The sequence below is a fragment of the Xylocopa sonorina genome, chromosome 7, assembly GCF_050948175.1.
Source record: "Xylocopa sonorina isolate GNS202 chromosome 7, iyXylSono1_principal, whole genome shotgun sequence".
Taxonomy (NCBI): Eukaryota; Metazoa; Arthropoda; class Insecta; order Hymenoptera; family Apidae; genus Xylocopa; species Xylocopa sonorina.
The window spans coordinates 10,884,371-10,906,587 of NC_135199.1; the positions used below are offsets into that span (position 1 = coordinate 10,884,371).

General features: G+C 47.2%; 1 protein-coding gene across 1 annotated transcript in view; it reads right to left on the minus strand.

Annotated features, from left to right (window-relative positions):
* Window positions 1–2,129: 2,129 nt before the first annotated feature.
* The window catches only part of LOC143425714 (uncharacterized), an 84,849-nt gene continuing 64,761 nt past the window's right edge, over window positions 2,130–22,217 (minus strand). Inside the window, exon 5 of the mRNA XM_076898716.1 lies at window positions 2,130–2,196. Coding sequence (XP_076754831.1) covers window positions 2,130–2,196 — 67 coding nt within the window. The remainder of the gene's footprint in view (window positions 2,197–22,217) is intronic.

Here is a 22,217-nt window from a genome sequence, read left to right on the forward strand (position 1 = left end):
ATAAATTCAACCCCTTCGCCGCAACGACCATCGACAGACTCGAAAGTTAGAAAAAAAAAAAAGTATGCGTAGACTTGACGCACTGAAACACCCAAAAGCACTTTAGCCACCCTTCGAAAATATAAAGAAACGCTTTCGTCGAGCGACCACAGAAATAATACTTGCAGAGGGTGAGCATACACCACCGATAATAATTCATATCGCGTTTCTTCCATCGCGTCGACGCTCGCTTTTATCGTAGCGACAGGTGGAAGAAACGAGAGGGGTAGTTCCGCGATGTTACGAGCGTACGAAACGGAAGCTGCGAGCAAACCGCGGCTTTTTTACCCCCTTGCGAACGCGAGCCTCGAGTCTCGTGCAGTTTCGAGCGTCTGCGAGCGACGAATCGGCCACTGGGTCCCTCCGTTTTTCCGGCTAGCTCTGTGTACTTCCGGTCCTTCGTCCAGCGGGATTTGTCCCTCGACGTTTGTAATTTCTCCCGCGCTTCTTGCGCTCCCTTCTTCCCTCCTCGAGGCTCTGTTTCTTTGGTTACTTTCCGGGCGGACGAAGGGGTTGGTTCTTCCGTTATTAGAAAGCGTTCAAATTTGCGACACGCTCAGGGGGAGTCGCAGCGAGGATTTAGTCGCGTAATACCTGGATGAGAACGCGACAGAGGATCCTTGGGATACCTTATTGAGATCAAAAGGGTGGAAGATGAACGCAAAATTAATATTTTGTTAACCGGATGCTCGAGCCTTCTATAGCTGCAGATAGTAAGTATTAACGTATATCGCTTTAAATATTCTCAATTTTAATATTCCACATCTCTTTTATCGAGAATATCACGTAAAAATTCGATGCATCATTTACGAGTCGATGAATAATTTTCGATCGGCTCTTAGAATCGAAGAAAGTTAAAGGGGTGGTTTAAAAGACGCGCGGAAGGAATCCGCGATATTAGCGGGAGGACGAGAACCGAGCGGCAGTGTATAAAACCCCGTGAAATTTAATAAGCCCGGGTAAGAACGTTCCGACACACGCGCACCACGACGCTCTAGGTAGGGTTAATGTTGCACGGGGAGGATCCACGGAATAGGAGGCTTTAATATCGGGCCAGCCTTATCCACCGGCAGGCGGCGGCTTATAAAGCCACGGCAGGATACCCAAAATAATCTCCCGTCGCGCGGTACTTCTCCGTCTTCGTCTGCTTTTTCTAACAAACCCACCCCATCCTGACGGTTTTTATTAAACTATTCGCAGCCTGTACACCGAACGACGCGTTCTTCGATCGCGTCGCGGTGCGAATACGTCGAAATGGAACCGATATTGTTGCGTAAAACATGCAAAAATTGAAACGCAAAGTGTTATTCGTAATTACTATAAAATAATCCAATCAACAGCTCGATTTCAAGTTACATCGTTATCCGACACTCGTCACCTGTAAAGACTAAGATCGCGATAGAAGTTAGGCGTCGTCAGATAGTTAAGAAGAAAGCGTGGAGATGTTGAGAAATAAGAGAAACGTCGTGAGACACGGAGGAGACACTCTCGCGGCACGTTCACTTATTGACCTTTCCTCGACGCGGTCCACTGACATTTCTGCACTCGTCGGGTCATCCTCCGCGCGATTATCGAACGAGGACGCTAAAAATCGCGGCCAGACGCGGTCGTCCCGACGCGTCGACTCGGAGGAGTCGCGAGCCGCTCGCTGGAATCGGGTCGTCGTTGAAATCGCATCAATCGCCGGAAGAACGCGACGGAAACGGGTCCAGTGAACGCGAACAAGGGTTGCCGGGGTTCCTGGTCGTAGAAATGACGGGAAGGGATCGAATAGGGAAAGAACGAAACGGACGACGGGCTACGATGAATAATGCATCGACTCTGTCGGACTATCGATACATTATGCCGAATTCTTGACCGGAAGGGGGTTGAAAATCTGTTCTAAAGACCCTGGGGAGTCGCTCCGTGGCTTTGACTGGATTTTAAGACCGTCTTTCAATGCGATTCCTTGTCGACTGTCTTTCGTAACGGGCCACGATCTTTGGTTCTACTCTGGTTTATTATTTAAAACTAGGTAACAATTTGAATGAGATGGTACTTGTCATATAATAAAATAAAGGTCCTCGACTTCTATATCTACGCTTACCTCTTTAACAACGACGATCAATTAAAAATGAACGAACGTCCCACGGAAGCCACTGTTGGGTGTCCTCTTGCCTGCAACAGAACCAGAAACAACCCTTAAGAACACCAGCGAACCGCGTGAAACTAATTCGCGGCTGCCATCCGAAAATGGCGGAGAGCTGCGCGCCAGAATTGGGACCAGGAAAAAGAAGAAACACTTGATACTCATAGACTCGCAGTCTCGCGTGAAGTCTTCGATTCAGCTCGAGCCTTTCGTTCGCGTAACAGCGTTAATCTGCCCCCGTTTCACCCCTTTAATATCACCGCGCACACGCGTCTCCGTCGCGATCACGACCATCGCGATCCCGCGTTGCTTCCCGGCATTATTCCCAGGATCCATCTCTCGGGGTGATTCTCCTTCCGTTCTTTGTCCGACGCAGTCGAGCGATTCCACCGATCCTCCGCTTCCTCGCCCCTTTGCCTCTGAATAACCATTGTTTCCTGCTTATTCGTTCCTTCGACTCCGACTCTACGCGCTCCTACCGGTCTGCTTTCTATTTTTCTTTCTCTTCTTTTTCTTTTATCGCGGTTTCGCATCCTTTTACGTTCCACCCTTCTCTCTTTCGCTCCCTGGACTCGCTCGGTTTCTTTCAGTGTGAGCGTGCACGTGGTTTCGTTGGGGTGTGCTTCGTACGAGGTTCTCTGCGAAGATGGATCTTGGTAATTAGAATTGCTGTTGGAGGTAGGATTTTGCTTTCTGCTTTTCCTTTCCCTGGCAAGTTTCGCGTGGAGGTTTTCGGGGGTTGCGTGGGAACGTGCAAGGAGAATTCGTTAGTTTGTTTATACTGGTTTTAAAGGGGTAAATTGGGTGTTTTTTTTTTAGTTTTAAAGGAGAGAAACGTGTATTTGATGTATTTTTGTAGGTAAGGAATTTTTTTCAGTAAATTGCGATTGAAGCATTAATTATTACCCGGGTGAACGTTCGAGAGGTATAAATAAACGATCGCGAGCGTATTTATCGTGTCCCACATAACAAGCCGGCGCAATTTGGCGCGGTTCGACGCCCCGTGTTTGCATCTCGTTATTTTTTTCCCATCGCCAACCCCCGCGCGTTGCGCTCGCCACCCCCGTTCGTACATTTGCTCAATTAGTCATGTTGCGTCGCGTGTACGGCCCCGCTGTTTGCCGAATTCACCGCGATTTATCTCGTTCATCGTGCGCATTATCCTTTCAACGGTTTCTCATTTATCGGGGCTGCGCTTTTGCGGTCTGAAAAAGGAATCGAAACCTGTTACTCTTATCTAAACGTATCTCCACCTACTCGTGTTAGACGAAAGAGAAATTGTGCGACGTTGAGAGTAGCGCATCGACCGACACAAAATCGATTGGAAGACGAAGAAAGTTTACAAATAGCGAAAGAAGTGTGCAAAGAAAATAGTGACGCAAAGTTTGTATCCATTTTTGTTTCAGGTTCCTGGGTACGAACGATTGAAGGTCTACTCGAATCGAGAAGTCTTCGCTTTTCGTTTCGACGATTCCAGTTCTTAATACGTGGATATGCTGAAGTGATCCAACGCACAGTGGTCTCTTCATCATCTTTTCATCGAGAATAAAGAAGAATAGAGAAAAATAATTTACTCTTTACAAATTTATATAAGTTTTAGTTGTATAAGATGTATTGTATATGGGTTTATATCAATAGTTTATAAAAATTAGCTAATAAGTCTTAGATTCTAAGTTTTAACTCTATAAGATGTATTGTACATGGATTTATAATGGTATAAATTAAAAATTAGCTTGTAAGAACAATTCTGTAGTATGAAAATTGTTAAAATATGACAATAAACGATTTAATTGTAGTTAATTCATTGTTTAATCAATTGAAGACCTGTCCAGCACTCCTAGAATGACCAATTCCAATCCTTGAACGAGAAAGTACTCGTAAAAAATAGCCCTGAACCCAATTAAATTAGTTCTAAGTGTAAATCTTAGAGCCTTGATTCCTAGAATTTTGGCTATAACCGGAAGTGACGTCATTTTCCAGGAAACGGCACGTTACGAATACCTCCTCGCCTATTATGTTCTCCTGATACATGTTCGAAAATCGAGGTACCGATTGAAAAATCCTGAAAATTGCCACTTCTTGAAAAATGACGTCACTTCCAGGAATCGCCAAAATTCCAGGAATTCTCGATGACGTCATTTCCAAGAAGTGGCACTATTCGGATACCTCCTATGACGTCATGTTCTCCTGATACAAAGGCAGATTTTCAAGATTTTAGTCGAAAAATTAGCAAAGTATCAGGAGAACATGACGTCACAGGAGGTATTCTTGCCACTTCCAGGGAAATGACGTCACTTCCAGGAATCGCCAAAATTCCAGGAATTCTCGATGACGTCATTTCCAAGAAGTGGCACTATTCGGATACCTCCTATGACGTCATGTTCTCCTGATACATTGCCGATTTTTCAAACAAAATCTTGAAAATCCGACTTTGTATCAGGAGAACATGACGTCATAGGAGGTATCCGAATAATGCCACTTCTTGGAAATGACGTCATCGAGAATTCCTGGAATTTCGGCTATTCTAAGAAGTGACGTCATTTTCCTAGAAGTGGCGCGTACACCTCCTCGCCACTTATGTTCTCCTGATACAAAGTCGATTTTTGGAAATTTTGGTCGAAAAATCGGCAATGTATCAGGAGAACATGACGTCATAGGAGGTATCCGAATAGTGCCACTTCTTGGAAATGACGTCATCGGGAATTCCAGGAATTTTGGTGATTCCTGGAAATGACGTCATTTTCCTAGAAGTGGCAGGAATACCTCCTATGACGTCATGTTCTCCTGATACAAAGTCGGATTTTCAAGATTTTGATCGAAAAATCGGCAATGTATCAGGAGAACATGACGTCATAGGAGGTATCCCAAAGTGCCACTTCTTGGAAATGACGTCATTGAGAATTCCTGGAATTTCGGCGATTCCTGGAAGTGACGTCATTTTCCAGGAATTACCAGTGTACTTGGCATCGAAACGAGAATATTCAAACTTGTGACTAATTTAATTTGGGTTCTGGGTTATTTTTTACGAGTTTCAACCCGTTTAAGGATTGGAATCGGACATTCTAGGAGTGCTGGATGGTTTTCAAATAATTAAACAATTATATAATAATAACAGAACCGTTTATTATAACTTTTTAACAATGTACAAACAATTTATAACAATACAATTGATCTTATGAGCTAATTTTTAGTTTATACCTTCGTAAATCCATGTTATACAATTAAAACTTACACTCTAAGACTTATTAGTTAATTTTTATAAACTACTTGTATAAACCCATGTACAATACATCTTATACAACTAAAATTTATGTAAATTTTTAAAGTGTAAGTTATTCTTCTTTATTCTTCTTTATTCTTGACGATAGCTTCAATTTTGGGCGTCGATTTCACTCCTTAAATGATGTCCATTACGAATAAAAAATATACGAGTCCATTGTTCACCTACTCTGCTACAAGTGTACTAAGTTTCAACAAAATCTACGAGTAACGCTAACTTACGTCCACCAGTCAGCAATAATGCAACAGTAGAAAAGCAGAAATAGAGATTGTAAAACTCTGCTTAGAAAATAGAATGGAAGAGACATCCGTATTCCAGCCGGAAACTCGCCGCGGTTCCTCGCGTGCATTCCGTTCACGCGCGTCGAATCGCGATATTTCCACCCCTCGCGCCACCCCAACTCAACTTCTCCACCTTTACATACAATATTTCCACGCGTACCTTCCATTCCGATATCCAACCCTTCCTCCACCCCGCTGTTCTGTTTCCTACACTGTACGAACAACCCTGTTCAACCGGTTTCTTCCTCTTCCTCCACTTCTTTCGCACCCCCAACCGTTGAAAAGAAGAACGCAGAGAAGAGAGAGTTGGTCGCGCGTCGCTAAGAGAAACACATTTCCAGCTTTCGATAAAGGGTGCGAAAGCTGGCCAGAGAAGGTTGATAAAGGGAACGCGAACGGGGGTGGAAAAGCGAGAGGCTGATCGACGCTGTCTGTCATCGAATACAAGGAAGAATGATGGGGTGCGAAGTCCCTTTTCTTACGCATCGTTGAGGATCGACTGCTCTCAGAATCATTTTTACATTTTACATAGTCAAAGGGTTAATTTATTGATAATGGGCAGTTAATAAAAACAGAGGGATTAACTGCACAAACGTCGAATCCGTAATTCGCTGTATAATATCCATAACGAGTACGTCAACACGTAGCAAAACGCGACGTCGCACCCCTGTGTGTTTTTTTTTCTTTTTTTTTTTTTTATTTCGACGCCGCGTTTCACCACTGTCCAAGCGCGCAACACGCCACCATTATTCTTCCCTGTTTTTGGCATTGTTTGAAGTTTCCGTTAATTACCGGGCGCAACTGAAAAACGTGCTTTAATTATTCGACCACGCGGAGAGATAATAGAGGACACACACTGGTCGGTGATAGAGGAGGCGCGTTTACCTCGAATAAAAAAAAAAGGAGGAAGAGGGTGGGAAAAAAAAAAAAGAGGAAACGGTCGCTGGGTTCCGCGCGACGAACGATAAATTCTTTTAGCAACGTGCAGACGCAATTCCTGCAGTTATTTCCACGTAAAATAATTACCATACTTTTATGCCCCACTTTAAATGTTTTGCATACCAGCGAATTTCTACAATCGGGAAAATTAACGCGCCTGGCTCGCCCCTTTCTGCAATCAGCGGGGGAAATTTCCTTCGCTTTTGTCAATTAACGTTGCGCCGTTATTTAATCTGTCGTTCGTAAGTCTTTTAAATACGCGCTAGAAAGGGCATCGTGAAATTTTCGAAATCTGTCGCGTGCGAAAAGAATACCTCGAAAGCAGATTTTGCGCACTTCGTCGCGGTCTGTAATAATGTCGAACGGGTTACACGAGGGTGCAACGTTGAAAAATGGCCAGGAACCTTTTTTCGCGAAATGCTAGATCACCGGCACGTTCGAAATAATGGCGGAGAATATTTTTATGTAAACGTCCAGTCGTTTTTCAAGCTTTTACTTTTTAAACGAAAGTTCCCAGAGGCTTTTTCAGCGATGCGTACAAATTTCTCGTCGACTACAAAGAGCCGGTCGATCGTTGCGCGAGTAAAATCACAATTGTTATTCTAACGCAAAATATTGGTTAAATATTTACTCGAAAAAATATTTTCTACGTTCAGCTTTTTCCTATGAACAAAATATTTAATCTAAATATTGTATTTACCTACAGAAAAAAAACCTAAAATGAACATTCAAATAACCAGGAACCTTTTTAAACAGTTCCAATGAATGTTTAGCGAAATTACCTGTGATTCTCCAGCCCCATGGAATCCAATATGACTTAATTGAAATAGAAAATAAGTAGATGGCAGAGTAAAAATTGGCAAAACTTGTTTTCATCCTAAAAATGACAGTGGTACAGAAATAAGTAGCGGGAAATGATAATTTATCGACGCAGTCGGGGGGTGCGTTTCCCAGGGTTGCTCCTTCGGAATCGCAAAAAGCGCGAGGCAGCCTCAGGGGGTGAGGACGGCGCGTGAAACGGGGCGGGATTTTAATATTCTCTTTGCTCGCCCCGGATATTCTCTGGATCCGGTCGCTTCGGTAAATAATTCGAGCGTTGGCGCGCGCGCGACGCACCCCGGATTGCTTAAAACTGCTCGACTCGTGGACGCGTTCTAATTAATCCCACGCGATTTATCGTCGCCACGTGGAGAATTTTCCATCCCCCGTCGTCCGCTGCATCAATTTCGAGCGATTCACGAGTCCTCTTATTTGCTCTCGCCGCTCGCGTAATGCTTTCTTTGTGTTAAATTAGCCCCCTGATTAACGACGGGCCCGGTGTACGTGCAAACAAACATCCTTTAATACACTGCGATCGAATTTATCGCACTTGCATTTTATTCCAGAGAAACTGTAACGATTCTGATTGCACGGGAATTAATAATTTGCCAGGATTGAGTTTACTTCATTAATCGATTATTTTTTTAAACACTCGACTAAATCGTTTTATTTTCAATTTCACCGCCTTCGAACTCGACGATGGTGCGTTGATAAAACAAACTGCAGAGGATCTACTGCAAGAGTCGTGCAAAAGGTAAATTCGAGGAGCCACCCCTAATGAAACCATAGAAGAGCAATCGAGAAGACAGTCGAAAGCACAGTCAGACGAATCGGTTCGCGCGATGTTGTCGAAGCGTGTCACTCGATGCAGAAGGGGTGGAAGCGAGGGTGAACCCCGCGAGTAACAATAAACTCGGCCTCTCGAGGCGAATCTGCGGGGTTTAAAATGCCGTGAAGACCGTCCGTACGAAAATTTCTATGAATTCCTTCTCCTAACCGTGCTGGTATTATCTTAAATAAGCCTGTTCCGCGTCTTGTGCGCGGCGAACAAAAGGGACCCCTGGTTTCTCTGGAATTTCAGTCCCAAGCCTCGTTTCCTGCTTTTGTCCCGTAATTACTTCTTTTCCCTGTTTATTTCGTTCTTTTTTTGTATCTGACGGAACAATTAGTTATATTAGAATTTTTAATTGGTTTGGAAGAACATAGTTGATACTTTGTACATTTTTTTCTTGTTTTACTACTGAAGAAATATGGGACGCTTACGAGTGTTTGATATGTAAATTGATTTTTCAGAATGTTTAGAATATACAGGGTTGATTCAGATGAAATTTGTTAGGATGCAGAATTTTTGTAACGCTCGCAGCTTTTAATCCGCGAAAGTGTATTGCCCCGAAAGTGGCTCAAGCTGACTGAAAATTGAACGTGAAAAACCTCCGGCAGAGCGATCTGTTTGACTTTAATCTTTCCTCGCGATATAAAACGGTTTTTCCTGTTGGAAATGCAAACACGTTTAACCCCTTATTACCCGCGTGTAACTTTAAAGTCACGTACCAGCCGAGTAAATTTCCATTGGGTACAATTTCCAATCTAAAGAAATAACAACTAAAGTGTTCGTAATTCACGAATACCCTTAATAATGCTGGATATCGTCCATTGTGGCCCAAAAATCACTTTACGTAATACATCAACCACTTCGAACTCGAAATTTATTACCCAGAATTGAATTCTCTAAAATATGATCCACCAGTCACTCAAGATCCAATTTTCAATTCGCAAGGGCGAAACGAAAGCGAAAAGACATTCCTCCACGATAAAGTATCAAAAGAACAGAGAAAAAGGGTTGAAATTCAGCCATCGGCAGAGAAGACACGAAACGAGGGGGAAGAGTAAAAATCCCGGATGCACCGAACACAACTCACAGCCACGAACGAGGTTGGTATCCGGAAGTGGAGAGAACAGCGGGCGTAAAAAGGGGGCGAGGCGAGGGTGGCCAGCTCGTAAGATCATTCACGAGTCGACAGCGTGAGAGGCGAGCCGTGAAGCAGCTGGCAGGTGGAGGAAAAACTTCCTCGCTGAGATTAGTATCTTCCTGTGCGCATCGAGCCGACCGTGAGCACGTGTACCGCGAAATTGCAGTGGCCTGTGACCCCTTCATCGCCCTCGTTCACCCCCTCGCGTCCCATTTTCGAGCAGAAACGCTCTAAAACTGACAACAGAACCGAACGAATCGGAACAAACGACGCGACAGAAGAACGATGCATAATGGACGCCAAAACCTGGACCAATCTCACAGAGAACACCCACCCCCTGGCGCCAAACCTAACCGAACTGGACTTAAACGAACAAATAAATAAACAACAGATCGCTACGAATAAAAGGATCAACCGAATCGACAAATACAAACAGATCGTCCACCGCGGGCAAACACCCCCGGCGTTCGCCATTGCACTGCAGCGTCGAACGCTAGAATTACACGGAATTACGAGCCACGTTCGAGCCAATATGATAACCAGAATTGTTCGCGATTCGATCCCACACGGTCCACGCACCGCTGCACGGTATATCGTTGGCAGGGACGCGCAAGAACGAGGCAGTTCCGATAAAACTGCCAGCCAGTCTCTCTAACGGGGCATATTAATCTTGGGAGGGGGTTGGCCAGCGCGGTTCGATGAAACCACAGCTGTAACCGGGGTAATGGACACGGTAATCTGTGGGCCCCATAGTTCAGCGCGCAGCCGACTGTTAACACAGACGCTACGCGTACCGCGATGTGTACGCAGCCCTTCGTTGCGTAATGGACACACGCTGACGTACACGCGGAGGAACAGCGACGGGGTGCGTGGACGCAACTGAATCTCAGAGTCCGCGAGCCTTACGGCGATGCGTCGTGTAATTTCAGATGGCCGTGTAATTGTGGTTTACCGGTTTGCTGGCTGCGTTACTCGCTACTCTCTGATTAATTCGAATTATCGCTGACAGAGAGGTTCTTTTTAAGGGGTTGAAATTAACCGACGACGAACGACTCGCGATGATTCTGGAACGCGTCAACGCTGCGTTCATGCGAAACCACCCCCTGCGATTTCAATGAAGCGTTCTATGATATTTAAATTTGCAATCCTATATTTGCCACCCCCAAGTGTCGAGATGCAACGATGACGATGGGGTGGAAAGTTCATTCGACGATCTTGCGCGTAATTCACGACAGTTGGGGTTCTTTTTAAAGAGTTGAATTTAACCGATGACGAATGACACGATGAAATCTTGCGGGACACGTTACTGCGTCCATGCGAAACCACCCCTGCGATTCCAATGAAGCGTTCTATAATATTTAAATTCGTAATCCTACACTTGCCACCCCCAAGGGTGGAGATGCAACGATGACGATGGGGTGGAAAGTTCATTCGACGATCTTGCGTGTAATTCAGAACAGTTTGGTAGCAGGATTTTTGAAGCGAGAGAAACGAACGCGCGGTTACACCGCGGAATCGAGGGTCGAACGAAACGCTGAGCGTGGAAATGGAAAAGTCGAGCGGCTAGTTACCACTGGATTGAAGCGTCGCGCGCGCAGTGACGCTCTTGTACACACATGTACACGCGGATTATTATATTTGACGGGGCGAAGGGTTTGCGGAGCGGCGTGTTTGTGTTTACCGCGATTCCATTGAACAAACTTCCCTATTGACCCGCGGATCCGCGTGCAGATTAAAGCACTCGGCGGACAGCGACGAATCCCGCGCATCGAAATCCCTTCGGGACTATGGAATTATAGATTACCGTGTTTAGCGCGCGTCCCATTCGCCCAGCATTCCTATTAAACTTTCGATCCGCTAATAACTACGTCCGTGTTGGCCCGCACCTGCCGACGTTGCGATCTAAAACGTCCGATCGGAGATTAGCACGATAATGCTATAAATTGAATGCGCCTCGTCCCTCCGTCGTTTCTGGCGTTCGCCAGATTTCGTGTTTCAATGTCCAAGGACCGATCTCGATGTTTCGCGCGTGTTTCGTCGCGCTGGGACCACTCCAGACGCTATTCAGCGTTCTGAAGTTTTGCAAAGCGACCACGTCGCGTTTCGCGAACGTTATTCGAGTTGCTTAACTCTTTGGGATCGACTGAAACGGTTCGACAATTGAAACGTGCGTCTCTTTCGATTCGATCGGTGTCGATTGACGAGATTGAATCGCGTGGCTGTCATTTAGTGTCGTTCGATGGAATCTGAAAAATAGAAGAGGGAAAATATTCGAGCGATTTACATTTGGCCGTCGAAACGGCGCTGGAGGCACGCGGTACCGCGAATTGGACAGAGATCGGTTAGTCGGTGCACCAGATCCAATTCGCACGCATTAACCATTCAACGGAGGCATAAAAGCGATACGCGGACCAATCGCGCGCCTAGATGGACTCGACTTGCTACTGGCGAGCGTATTTTCAGTAACGAGTCGAAAATCATTTCGATTCGTTCTTCGTAGTTGCTTTTTTCCACTAATGTGAATCATCAAAATTGAAACGATCGACAGAGAATAACGCAATCTCGCGAGTGGCGATCGAACGGGGTTCGTTTCGAAAGTTCGAAGAAAATTTCAGTTTTAATTACACCTTAACGAGGGACCACGGTGACGAAGTTCGCAAAGTTCGAGCCATTAGCCAGCGTTTAGAGAATTGCCGCGGAGCGTTCCTTAATTTCCGGCGGGGTGGTCGAAGGTCACGCGTCCCGTGGGACAATTTCAGAGGGGCACGCGTACGTGTCCTGGACGCCTGGCGGACCCGTTCAGCCCTTGCTGCGGAAAGAAGAGCTGGTCCTCGCTTTTCGAGCGGCACCGCAGTGCGGAGGAGCGGTTAATCGCGCTTCACCCCCGACGACCTCGTGCCAAACGACCACCACACGTGTGCGCACTCACGCTGGCGGATGGATGCATAGGATGGACGTGGAACGGTTCGAATCGTGCGCTGGACAATTTTATTACATCGAATCGATTCCTTTTTTGTAACCAAGAGATCAGGATTTTAAAAGCTACATTTCTAAGGCACAAATAAAACTGTGATCGCATTGTACATGTTAACACTGCATCTCGCATATAAATTGTTGAATAAAAAGCAAAAGAAGAACACTGCTAATTAATCAAACTATTCATTGAATCACTCGAAATCCTTTCACAACCCCATTCGATCATCCAAAAGCGACAATCTCTAAATAAGTGATCAAAGTATGTTCCCTAAAAGTTCCTCTAAATCCTTAAAAAGATTTCGCGATCGATACAGACAGACGTTGGACCAGTTAGAAACGCCGCACAGAATCGAACAGTGAGACTCGTAGCACGTAGGGGTGGAGATGTGCAGAGCGACGAATCGCCAATGGAAAGAGCGAGAGGGAGAATCGGAAAGTTTCCGCGAGGGGTTGTTGCAGAGTATCAGAAGTAGCGCAGAGTTCGTGGCAGAAAAGCGAAGAGTAACCGAGTGCTGGAGGAGAACATTGCGGAGTGTCAAGGAGGGGATGGAGAACGTTTCGGAAATAAAACCTCGAGGGGTACAACGTTATGGTGTCTACGGAGTGTTACACTGAATCAGACTCTTTCACGTGCCCGCCGCGGAGGACGAAAATAGAGGAAACGGGGTTACGCAGGATCGAAGTATCGGGGCGGATGCAGCCATTTTCGAGACTGCATTCGTGTCACCATTAGCCTGCAACGTTAAAACAGTTTCTCTCTTGTTCTCGTTTCGAGAGAAAATAAATTTAATTTTGCATTCCTTTCTAGAAATAAAAATTTGATTGAATAATAAATGTTCATCGATCGATAACGAGGAGGACCTTTAATAGCGATTTCCTGATTGCGAGCAGAGATGTTAGAGCGCTCGTTTCCACGAGAGAATGAAATTTAATCAAAGCTGGTAATTAGCCGTGGGTAACCAACAAACGTCCGGCATCGCTCGCGCGCGGATACACCATACGTCGAGAACGAATCGAATCGCGTCGCTCGTAGAACCGTCGCCATGTTCCTCCGCGGCCACAAAGCTAATCTAAGTAACGCCAAGCTGCGTTTCAATTCCGCGCCCGTTTGATCCGTGGACCGCGATGAGGCAATCAACCAGGGCTGCCTGGGCGTCCCGTCGCGCTTTCTTTTTTTCTTTTTTTCTCTTTCCCGCGACCCTCGTCGCCCCTGGCCAGGAGGCTCGTTATTTTCGCGGGCCTGCGTGATCGACGATCCTCGTCAGACGCAATCATCTCTCGAAAGGTATCGAAGGTCACGTACCCGCGAGATTGCACGCGGCTGCACCCGTCGGAGGGTTAACCTTTGAACCGATCGAGGAACCCAAAGCGTTGCGCGCTGACGGACTTTTCAAAGGGGCGACACGCGCGGTTTTTCGTTCGGTTTTTTTATTTCTTTTCATTCTTTTTTCTAGAGGGCGGCTGTCTCTTTTCTGTTATCACGCGTGAGACGAGATGACGGAGCTTCGAGCTGTGTTTCACGATGATAATTATTTAGGAGAGTTTGTTTTTATTCAGAAAATCGTGTGTCGGTCAGTAAAGTATAAAATAATTCTTAATTAAATACGAAATTAAATCCTAATTTCGAAATTAAAGTTAATAGTATCCTGTGATGGTAAAAAAAGAATGAATGGCTAATTGGGTACGTGCAATTAGTGGAATAATATATGAGACACAACGGCGGTAGAAAATTCGCATTATACATGCGCGTGTACAAAATTCATGGTTTAATTAAAGCAATAACAACGAAATTTTCACGGCGTCATCGCGTGATTTAAATTCGTACGAAGAATTCGACGAATAAATGCTATACAGCCACGATAATAGCGTCGCTCGCCACATTCTACGCGGTTGCTTTGTGTGCCGTGACATTTTCTGAGTCGATGGATTATTTTCGAAATTGTTCGCTCGTAAAAAAAGGAAGAAGGGCAGAGAAGAACAGGATCGAGAGCACTCGCGACGCGAAGGGTGCGTGGCAGGGTGCTCTCGACTGTTTGCGCGGTTAATCAGATTACGATGGCCACGTGTTCGACGCGGTCCACGGGGATGACAACGGTTTGCCTTTCGCGACGGCTACAACTGTAACAGGATTGGGCTGATTAAAAATCGATATCCGCGCCCCCGCCTTCCCCTGTCGCGCGAAACAGAACGTCGCTCGTGTTTATAACCGGGCAGCTCTGTCAAAACTGAACGACCCTAATAAACTACCAGCCTCCTTTTGTCGTTCGACCGCCGTCGTAAATCACGGTTGACCCGCGCTGTCGTTCGCTGTTGCGAAATAATACCGCGTCAAGGATTCGTTTCGTCCAATAATGCGAATCATGATCTTAAATATAAGGCGACAGTATTCTCTGAATAACGAGAAGAATTCTGACGTCGTATAGAACATTGCAATATTTGTTACAACGAAACGACGCTCCAAGAGGGTTGAAAGTAATTTCTGTACAAAAAACAATAGTAATAATATACGTATAATGATATCAGACGCGACAACATTGAAAGCAGCCACGCGAACAGCGTTTATTCGTCGTTCTCACGCATCAAACGCAGCGTTCGCCACCCTCGTTCCGGACGCGTTAAAACCTTTCAATTACCAGCGAGCGTAGCGCTCGACGCGGCGACAATAACCCTCCTCCTCGCAGGACGCGGTCGCTCTTCATCGTCGAGCCGAATAAACACGAGCCGTCGCGTCGATTCCTTTCGCAGGCGAAACAATACGATTCCCCTTATCGCCGCGGGCAACTCCTCCTCGAGTATCGGAAACCGCCGGCGCGGAAACGGGGGTGCGAGGGAACAGCCGCAAGTGGCGCGAGCGCGCCGCGAAACGGGGGGATGAAAAAACGGAGGCGAGACTGGTCCGAGGGAATTTATGCGAACGCCACCGATCGTGAACGTTCGCGTCTGCTGGATCTCGCGAACGATCCTTCGCGAGACGGATGCGTGGGGTGAAAGAGTGAGTGCGTTCGAGGGAGGCTCTTCGAGGGTTGTAGACGCGGTCGTTGGAAATCGACGGAAATTTGAACGACGCGACACGAGAACACTGGGAATTCGTCGCGTTTATGGAAACTGAAGAATTTGAGAATTAATCACGTTAAGAATTATCTATTATAGAACTTCTAACTTCTCTGTTCATCCTCTACGAGAAATCGCTCGATAAAAATGGAGGCTACAATTCCTCCATCATCCCTTCAACATAAATTCCAGGTCACCATTTAAGCGCAGTACGCTCGCGTATCTCGAGCAGTTTTTCCCGTACAACCATTTCGAATCCCAGCGAACGAATACCGCCCCGTGGCTGATCGTACAAGAATATTCCATTAGTCCACCGCGCGCATCGAACCAACCCTTGCGATTACCCGGGAGCCAAGCGTACGCTCTCAATTCTTCGACCCTTTCACCCCGTCCACCCTTTCTTTTTGTTACTCCCGAGCCATTCTTCGTTTCATCTACAAGCGACAACAACGACTTCCTCTTGTTCCACCCCCGCCGCACGGTCGTACGAACCTTCGTCCCAGCGTTCCAGCGTCCTCCGCTCGTTGCTCAACCCTTTCTCTTCCTACGCTCGCACCAGCTGCACAGCCGCGACCGCGACAAATGTCTCGTTTACTCGCGATCGGCGCGGAACGAGGGAACGCTCCTTCGCCATCGGCTCGCTTTGTGAAATATCGCGGCAATAACGATACTGCCGGCGGAAACGTGCGGGAAAAGTCGGAACTGCCGCTGTCCTCCTGCGTCGAGAGGGGTGGAGAACGGTGTATCTCGCGAGGGCTACCTACCACCACCAGCATCCCCCCAGGAAATGGAAATTGAAACGGTTACCGTTTCCTCGTGACGCATGGCTGCTGGCGCTTGGAAATAAGTGGACAATTGCTTTGTTTCGGGGCCCCATTCTTTACGCGATTTAATCTGCTAATGTACCGTGAAATTATCTTTAGGGGAGGTCTGCCGGAGAGTTCTCGATGGCGAGGTTAGGTAGCTCCAGTATCAGAGTATAAACTCACCCCTTTGGTAGATCGAACTAAAATTTTCGTTGGTTAAATTCACTTTTTTCTTCAATTACACATTAAAAATGTACTTTGTACTCTTGTAAAGGATACGCAGACAAGTAAATTTTCAAAGAGGGTGGAACGGAATTGAATTATCCTTTCGCGTCGTCCCGCGGATTATTTCGAAAGGTCACTCGGTAAGGGGCGAGAAGAGCAGACGGAGATTCAAAATTCTCCACACCCTCTAATCTATTCAGAGGACCGCGAAGTTGTCGGCCGATTGCGAGCGAGCGGGCGACCCCTGCCTTCCTTCCTCGTCGGAACTCGGGCCAGCCGCGCCTTTGTGTCCGTCAACGGGTGCAGAGACGTGGGCTGAGGCGCGCAGGAAGAGCCTGGCCACGTATCAGGCCGACGCGTGAACGAAAAGCGTGCATGCGAGGGGGTTGGAGAACCGCCGCTGGTCCCTTCTGCCTGTTGGCTGACGTTGTTACACAGTTTCAGCGAAAACGCCCAGGTCTCGTCTCGCTGGTGACTTCTATTAAAATCTGGACAGACTTTATCGCGTAACCTCGTCAAGAGAAATAGTTTGAAGAGGATGATGGAAATGTTTGAACTTTTTTCATTTCATGGTCGATGCTGAGGATTGTATTGAATATTCTGGTTTACTGGGGTATCGACATTGCGTAGAATTACACGAGTGTTAACAGAACTGGCAGATAAGGCTCGCAGATTATAAATCATGGAGGGTTGCATCTTTCGAAGCTGCTTCGCGATCTACTTCGACAGGATAAAATGGACAGGTTCGCGGAGCGATCCGACAGGATATTCATAATTTCCACGGGATCCCTATCGAATCGATATCGAGGAGAGCGTGCCGGTTACTCCTCTCGTTACGTACCCGCGAGTGTCCTACTCTTCTCGATTTACCGCCTACGCTCGCAGAAATTAATGCGGATGGAAACGGCGTAGGAATCAGAGCCGTGGGACGGATAAAATTTCTCGTTCGAGTCTAATATCGTCCGCGCAGAGCCACTTCCACGGCTGCGAAACGGATAACTGCCTACGTTCGCCCGTTTCGAAGACGAGAACCACTCTCGTAGCTCTACGACACTCGACGTTGAATCGAACGAAGGTACTGGGCGTAACGATACTCCGTCAAGTAATTAAAATAACTGCAAAACCGTGAGGGAACGGTAGAATACGTGACCATTTGTAGATTCCAATTTTGTTCGATAGTCAGCAAAACTCGTGCAATATTAAATATTTAAAAACATATTAGAACCACAATAATTAGAATATTAAAAAGTACGAGTACCAATGCAAGATTAAAAAATAATAATAACAATATAACATTGCTCACTTGTTTGTACAATTTACAAAATGTAAAGAAACTAATATAACGAAGCAAACGTCAGTTCCATGTCGCGTTCTCTTACGTGGTACCACGAAACGGTGGCCATTTTCCTGTGTCGCTGATGAAGTCGATACAGAAACGATCGAGAAGGAGACGAAGGCGCAGCCGAGTTGGAACGCTCGAATTGGCTGCGAATAAATTCAGTGAAAGCTAGCCGAGCAGAGTCCTCCGCCACCCCCGTTTCAGAAGATTCCGCGAGGAGGGTTGCGAGGGGTGGCGCGATCTGATTTCCACCTGAACGGATCCACGCGATCATGACTCCGTCGCGTCTACGGAACCGATAAAAGGGAAACAGAATGGTTTCGGATTCGATCGGTGGCGTCGCGGCTTTATACGAGGCGGGGGGGTGGTATAAATCCATCCAGCGGCTCCACTGTTCGTCCTGGCGATCCTGGTTGCTTGTTTTATGCGACGCAGGAGCAGACTGTATCGATGTGCTCGTGGCGGATGCGTGGATGGATCGTCGCGGTGGAAGCGAGAGTTGTTTCGCGATTCTCGAGGAGAGGGTGCAAAATACGGGGAGAGAGTCGAGGGTGGAATATTTTTGGGGAAAGTACTGCGAGAAGCATCGATCTATGCGAGATATCCGGTGAATAATAAATAATGAAACATGTATGACGTGAAATATCGTCTGAAATATAAGTGGAAATTTTTTAGAAAATTTTTAAGAGCCACCAACTCAATTAAAATCGAGCGTACGTAGCGTATCGCGCTATAAGATGCGATAAATAATTCAACGCGTCTAAGATCGTCGACAAACTCCTGCGATATCCAGCATGGAGGCACAAGGATGCTTAGAATTCATCCTTGAAGTAGACTCACCCGTGAATTCTCAACACCTCGCTTCGACGAGCATTTTGAAATACCCAAAGACACCGTGTCGCGTATAATCTACGAATTATCCTCGATGAACACCACGAAAATTCCTGATTCTCTAAACTTTAGCTGGTGATCAGATGCGTGGGCGTTCGAGGAGAATCGTCCTCGTAATTCGATCGCGAAACAACCGGAAACGAAGTCTGAGGACGCAGTGGGGAGGGTGGCTCTCCTGTTTACAGCTGTTTATAGTCGCCAGAGCCGGAGGGGCGGGTTGACCATCCGACGTTCCCTCGGGGAGCAATTTAACTTCCGTTTTCGAGAGTTTTCGCCAAGAACGGGTCACCATCCGACGCCAGCAGAGTTCACGGAACTGCCCGATCCCATTTATCCGGGGAGATGGACGAGCAGGCTATGACTCGCCAGTACGCGACCAAGAAACAACCCCGATCGACGCGCGGTTACCGGAAGAACTCGCTCGTCCGTGTGATGCGCCACCGAATCGTGTTTCAAACGAGATGAATTTTCGTCGAGAAAATTGATGGGTTGGCAGGGATCGAATTTTTCTCAGGTTGATCGAGAAAATTGTATTTCTCACGAAGAACTTTGAACAAATGTTCCACCCTCACCAAAAAAAAAGTTCACGTATAAGCGTGTGCACAGAAGAACCCTCGTTAAAACCCTTCATCCGTTGGTCTCGCGACGTCTTCGTCGCGAACTATCCACGTGTCTGCTCCAAATGCAATGGCGGTCAAACGCTCGCCTCGCCACGAATTTTAATTACTGCCAACTATCCAACGTCTCGCGCCTCGTGGAATAATAACTGGCGAAGGGTGCGCGACGCAAAGGGACAAAGAGACTTTTATATATCGGAAACGTCCGCCTGGCGAAGGAACGCGCGTCAACGACGGGATTTATTTCGCAGACACGCGGGACGCACAAAGGGGAAACTGGCGAACAATATTATTTCATTTGGACGCGCGCGCCCGACGGAAATACATTCGGCGAGGGGGTGGGACGAGTGTATTAAACGGCAGCGGGTGATGCCACCCGGGACTCGCTGCGACCCGAGTCCCGCGATCGAGTTTATTTTGCTTTCGGAATTTAATTAAGTTCCGAAGAGAGCGTTGATCGGGACGAATGATTAAAGCGATGCGGCACGGGTAACCAACCGCGGGGGTTGCTTTCTTCTGGCTGTCCCATGCTCTCGCGTTCTCAGGTCTTACGTTTGTTTTTACAGCGAAAATTGAATTCGATCGAGGCGTAAATGAAATAATTAATCATTAAGAATAATACATTACAATTTAAGGGATTAAAAAACCATATATCGCCACCAAAGGATTAATCTACCCTTAAACACTTCAATTCGCGCAAAATTCTACTACGACAACAATCTCTCAAAAACTCTCGAACCAAAAAGAGGTAAAAAAACTCGACCCAAGATGTTCCGCTGAATAAAACAAAAATCCACTTCCATCTCAGCCTGTGCACCGCCCCATCGCGAAGAACAAACAACCGGGAGACCCGTCGAATCGGCGAGGAACGCAATTTCGATCACCCCAAGCGAGCGCCTCCCTTCCGGTGGTCCGTGTTGCATAAAGCATGACGCAGTGGTACGCGGAGCAGCAACAACGATAATAATAATAAGTAGTAGGGTGGCTTTGGGCCAGCCGTTGGCGGCACAATGTAACCTCCCGCGGGAGCGGCGCCGGCGAAACAAAGGATTCAATTTTACGAACGCGTTGCGTGTCCTCGCGCGGAGGGTGGCTCGGCTCGTAGCGCGCTAACGAGACACCCCTTTGCGGTGCGTGAACGTCGGGGTCCGCCCTGTCTCTTGGACCGCGTTTTTCGGCGGTAACGCGCTGCCTCGTCCCCTCAGCGCGGTCGTGGACGCGATTGTGGAGGAGACAGGGTTGAAACGCGCGAGGGTAGTCGAAGGAAGGGGGGGGCCACGAGGGAGTTCGCGTACGCTGAAGAAGACATAGAAACCGGGGGAAGGGTGCGCGCGGTGGAAATGAAAGATTAAGCGGGGCAGACGGAAGGTTAAGTCGAGGGAAAGGGTGAGTTTGGGGTGTGCGTGGACGTGGGGAGAGATTATTGCGCGCAGAGGACGCTACAGGGAACGCAAACGTTGAGAAAAATAAAAGAAAGAATCGTTTCAATTATCGAACGGCATCGATTAACAAGATGCACCTGTGTAATACGCGTTCGAGAGGATGATAGAGGCTTACGATCCTGAAGGAAAGTAAACGGACAGTTGGCGGAGAACAGAAAGGGGTGGAACGACACGGGGAAAATGGCGTGCGGTAAACGGAGGAGAAGATAAAGGGTGACAGGGAGAATATGGAACGTCAGAAACGTCAAACACGCGGGAGGCTGAACGACAAAAGAGAGAACGGAGCGCGAGAACCAGGGGGGGAGGGGGGGAGACGGAACCGTGAGAAAACAGCTAGAGGCGAAGACTAGGGGGACGGGGAGGGTTTGAAAAAGGAACACGGCGACGGAGAATCCCCGCGGAGTGAAAAATGGATGGAAACAAGCGGAACACGGTGGCAGCATGGATGGCTATAGGTTATAAAGTAATATATATGGGGGGTGAAGGGGAGAGCGGAAGGGAAGGGTGACGCGAGGAGCGAAAACGGGCAAAAACCGGAAGCAGCCGAGAAAAATGAAATCTCGCGTAAAAACAGGAGCAATTAACGAAATGTAATTGACGTGGACAAACTGTATCCGCGGGAGCAACAATTGTGCCGGACGCGGAGCCAAGGGATGAGAGAGGCACGCAACGTAAGTACAGAGGCGGACAAAAGGAATTCGCGGGATGAGATATTAATTTAATAAAACTGCAGAGACGAAAGATAAGAAGGGAACAACACGGTAATTAAAAAAGCTCCGCGCGATACGTGTACGGTAAACAGGAGCAAAGTCGCAGCGGAAAGGAGACCGTCAAAGGGGTGCAAGATCCGGAACAACCGTATCTGAAGATCCGCTGCTACGAAAGAACGACCTGGAAAAACAGAAAAAACGGCGCACGACAAAGGACGCGGAACCGAAAGAGAGGTCGTAATAAGCTGGAGAAACGTGCAAAGTTCGAAAGAAAGAAAAGAGAAAGAGACACAGAGGACAAAAAGGGGGGGAGAGCGTGCGAGGGGGTTGGAGACACCGAAAAATGAGGCAGCAGGGATGGGAGAAAAGGGAATCCACCCTTGTGAACTTGGCACAATGGAACACGCACAATGCCACGTTGGATAAGGAACAACAGTTAGGCGCAGTCTATGCGAGAGAGAGAGAGAGAGAGAGAGAGAGGGTAAACGAGGGTGGGTAGTGAGGAGGGCGCGCGCCCTTCGCGTTTACTGCAGTGCTCTTCAATCCCGGTGGATATTCTCGACGAGATTTGACCCCTCGTCCCTCGCTAATAAATAATAAACCGCCTTGGACAGAAATGTGTCGTAACCTGCACCCTCTTCGACGGAAGCTGAGGATTCCACCCTCCTGGTATACGATTCTTGGTGCACACTTCAAAGGAGGCC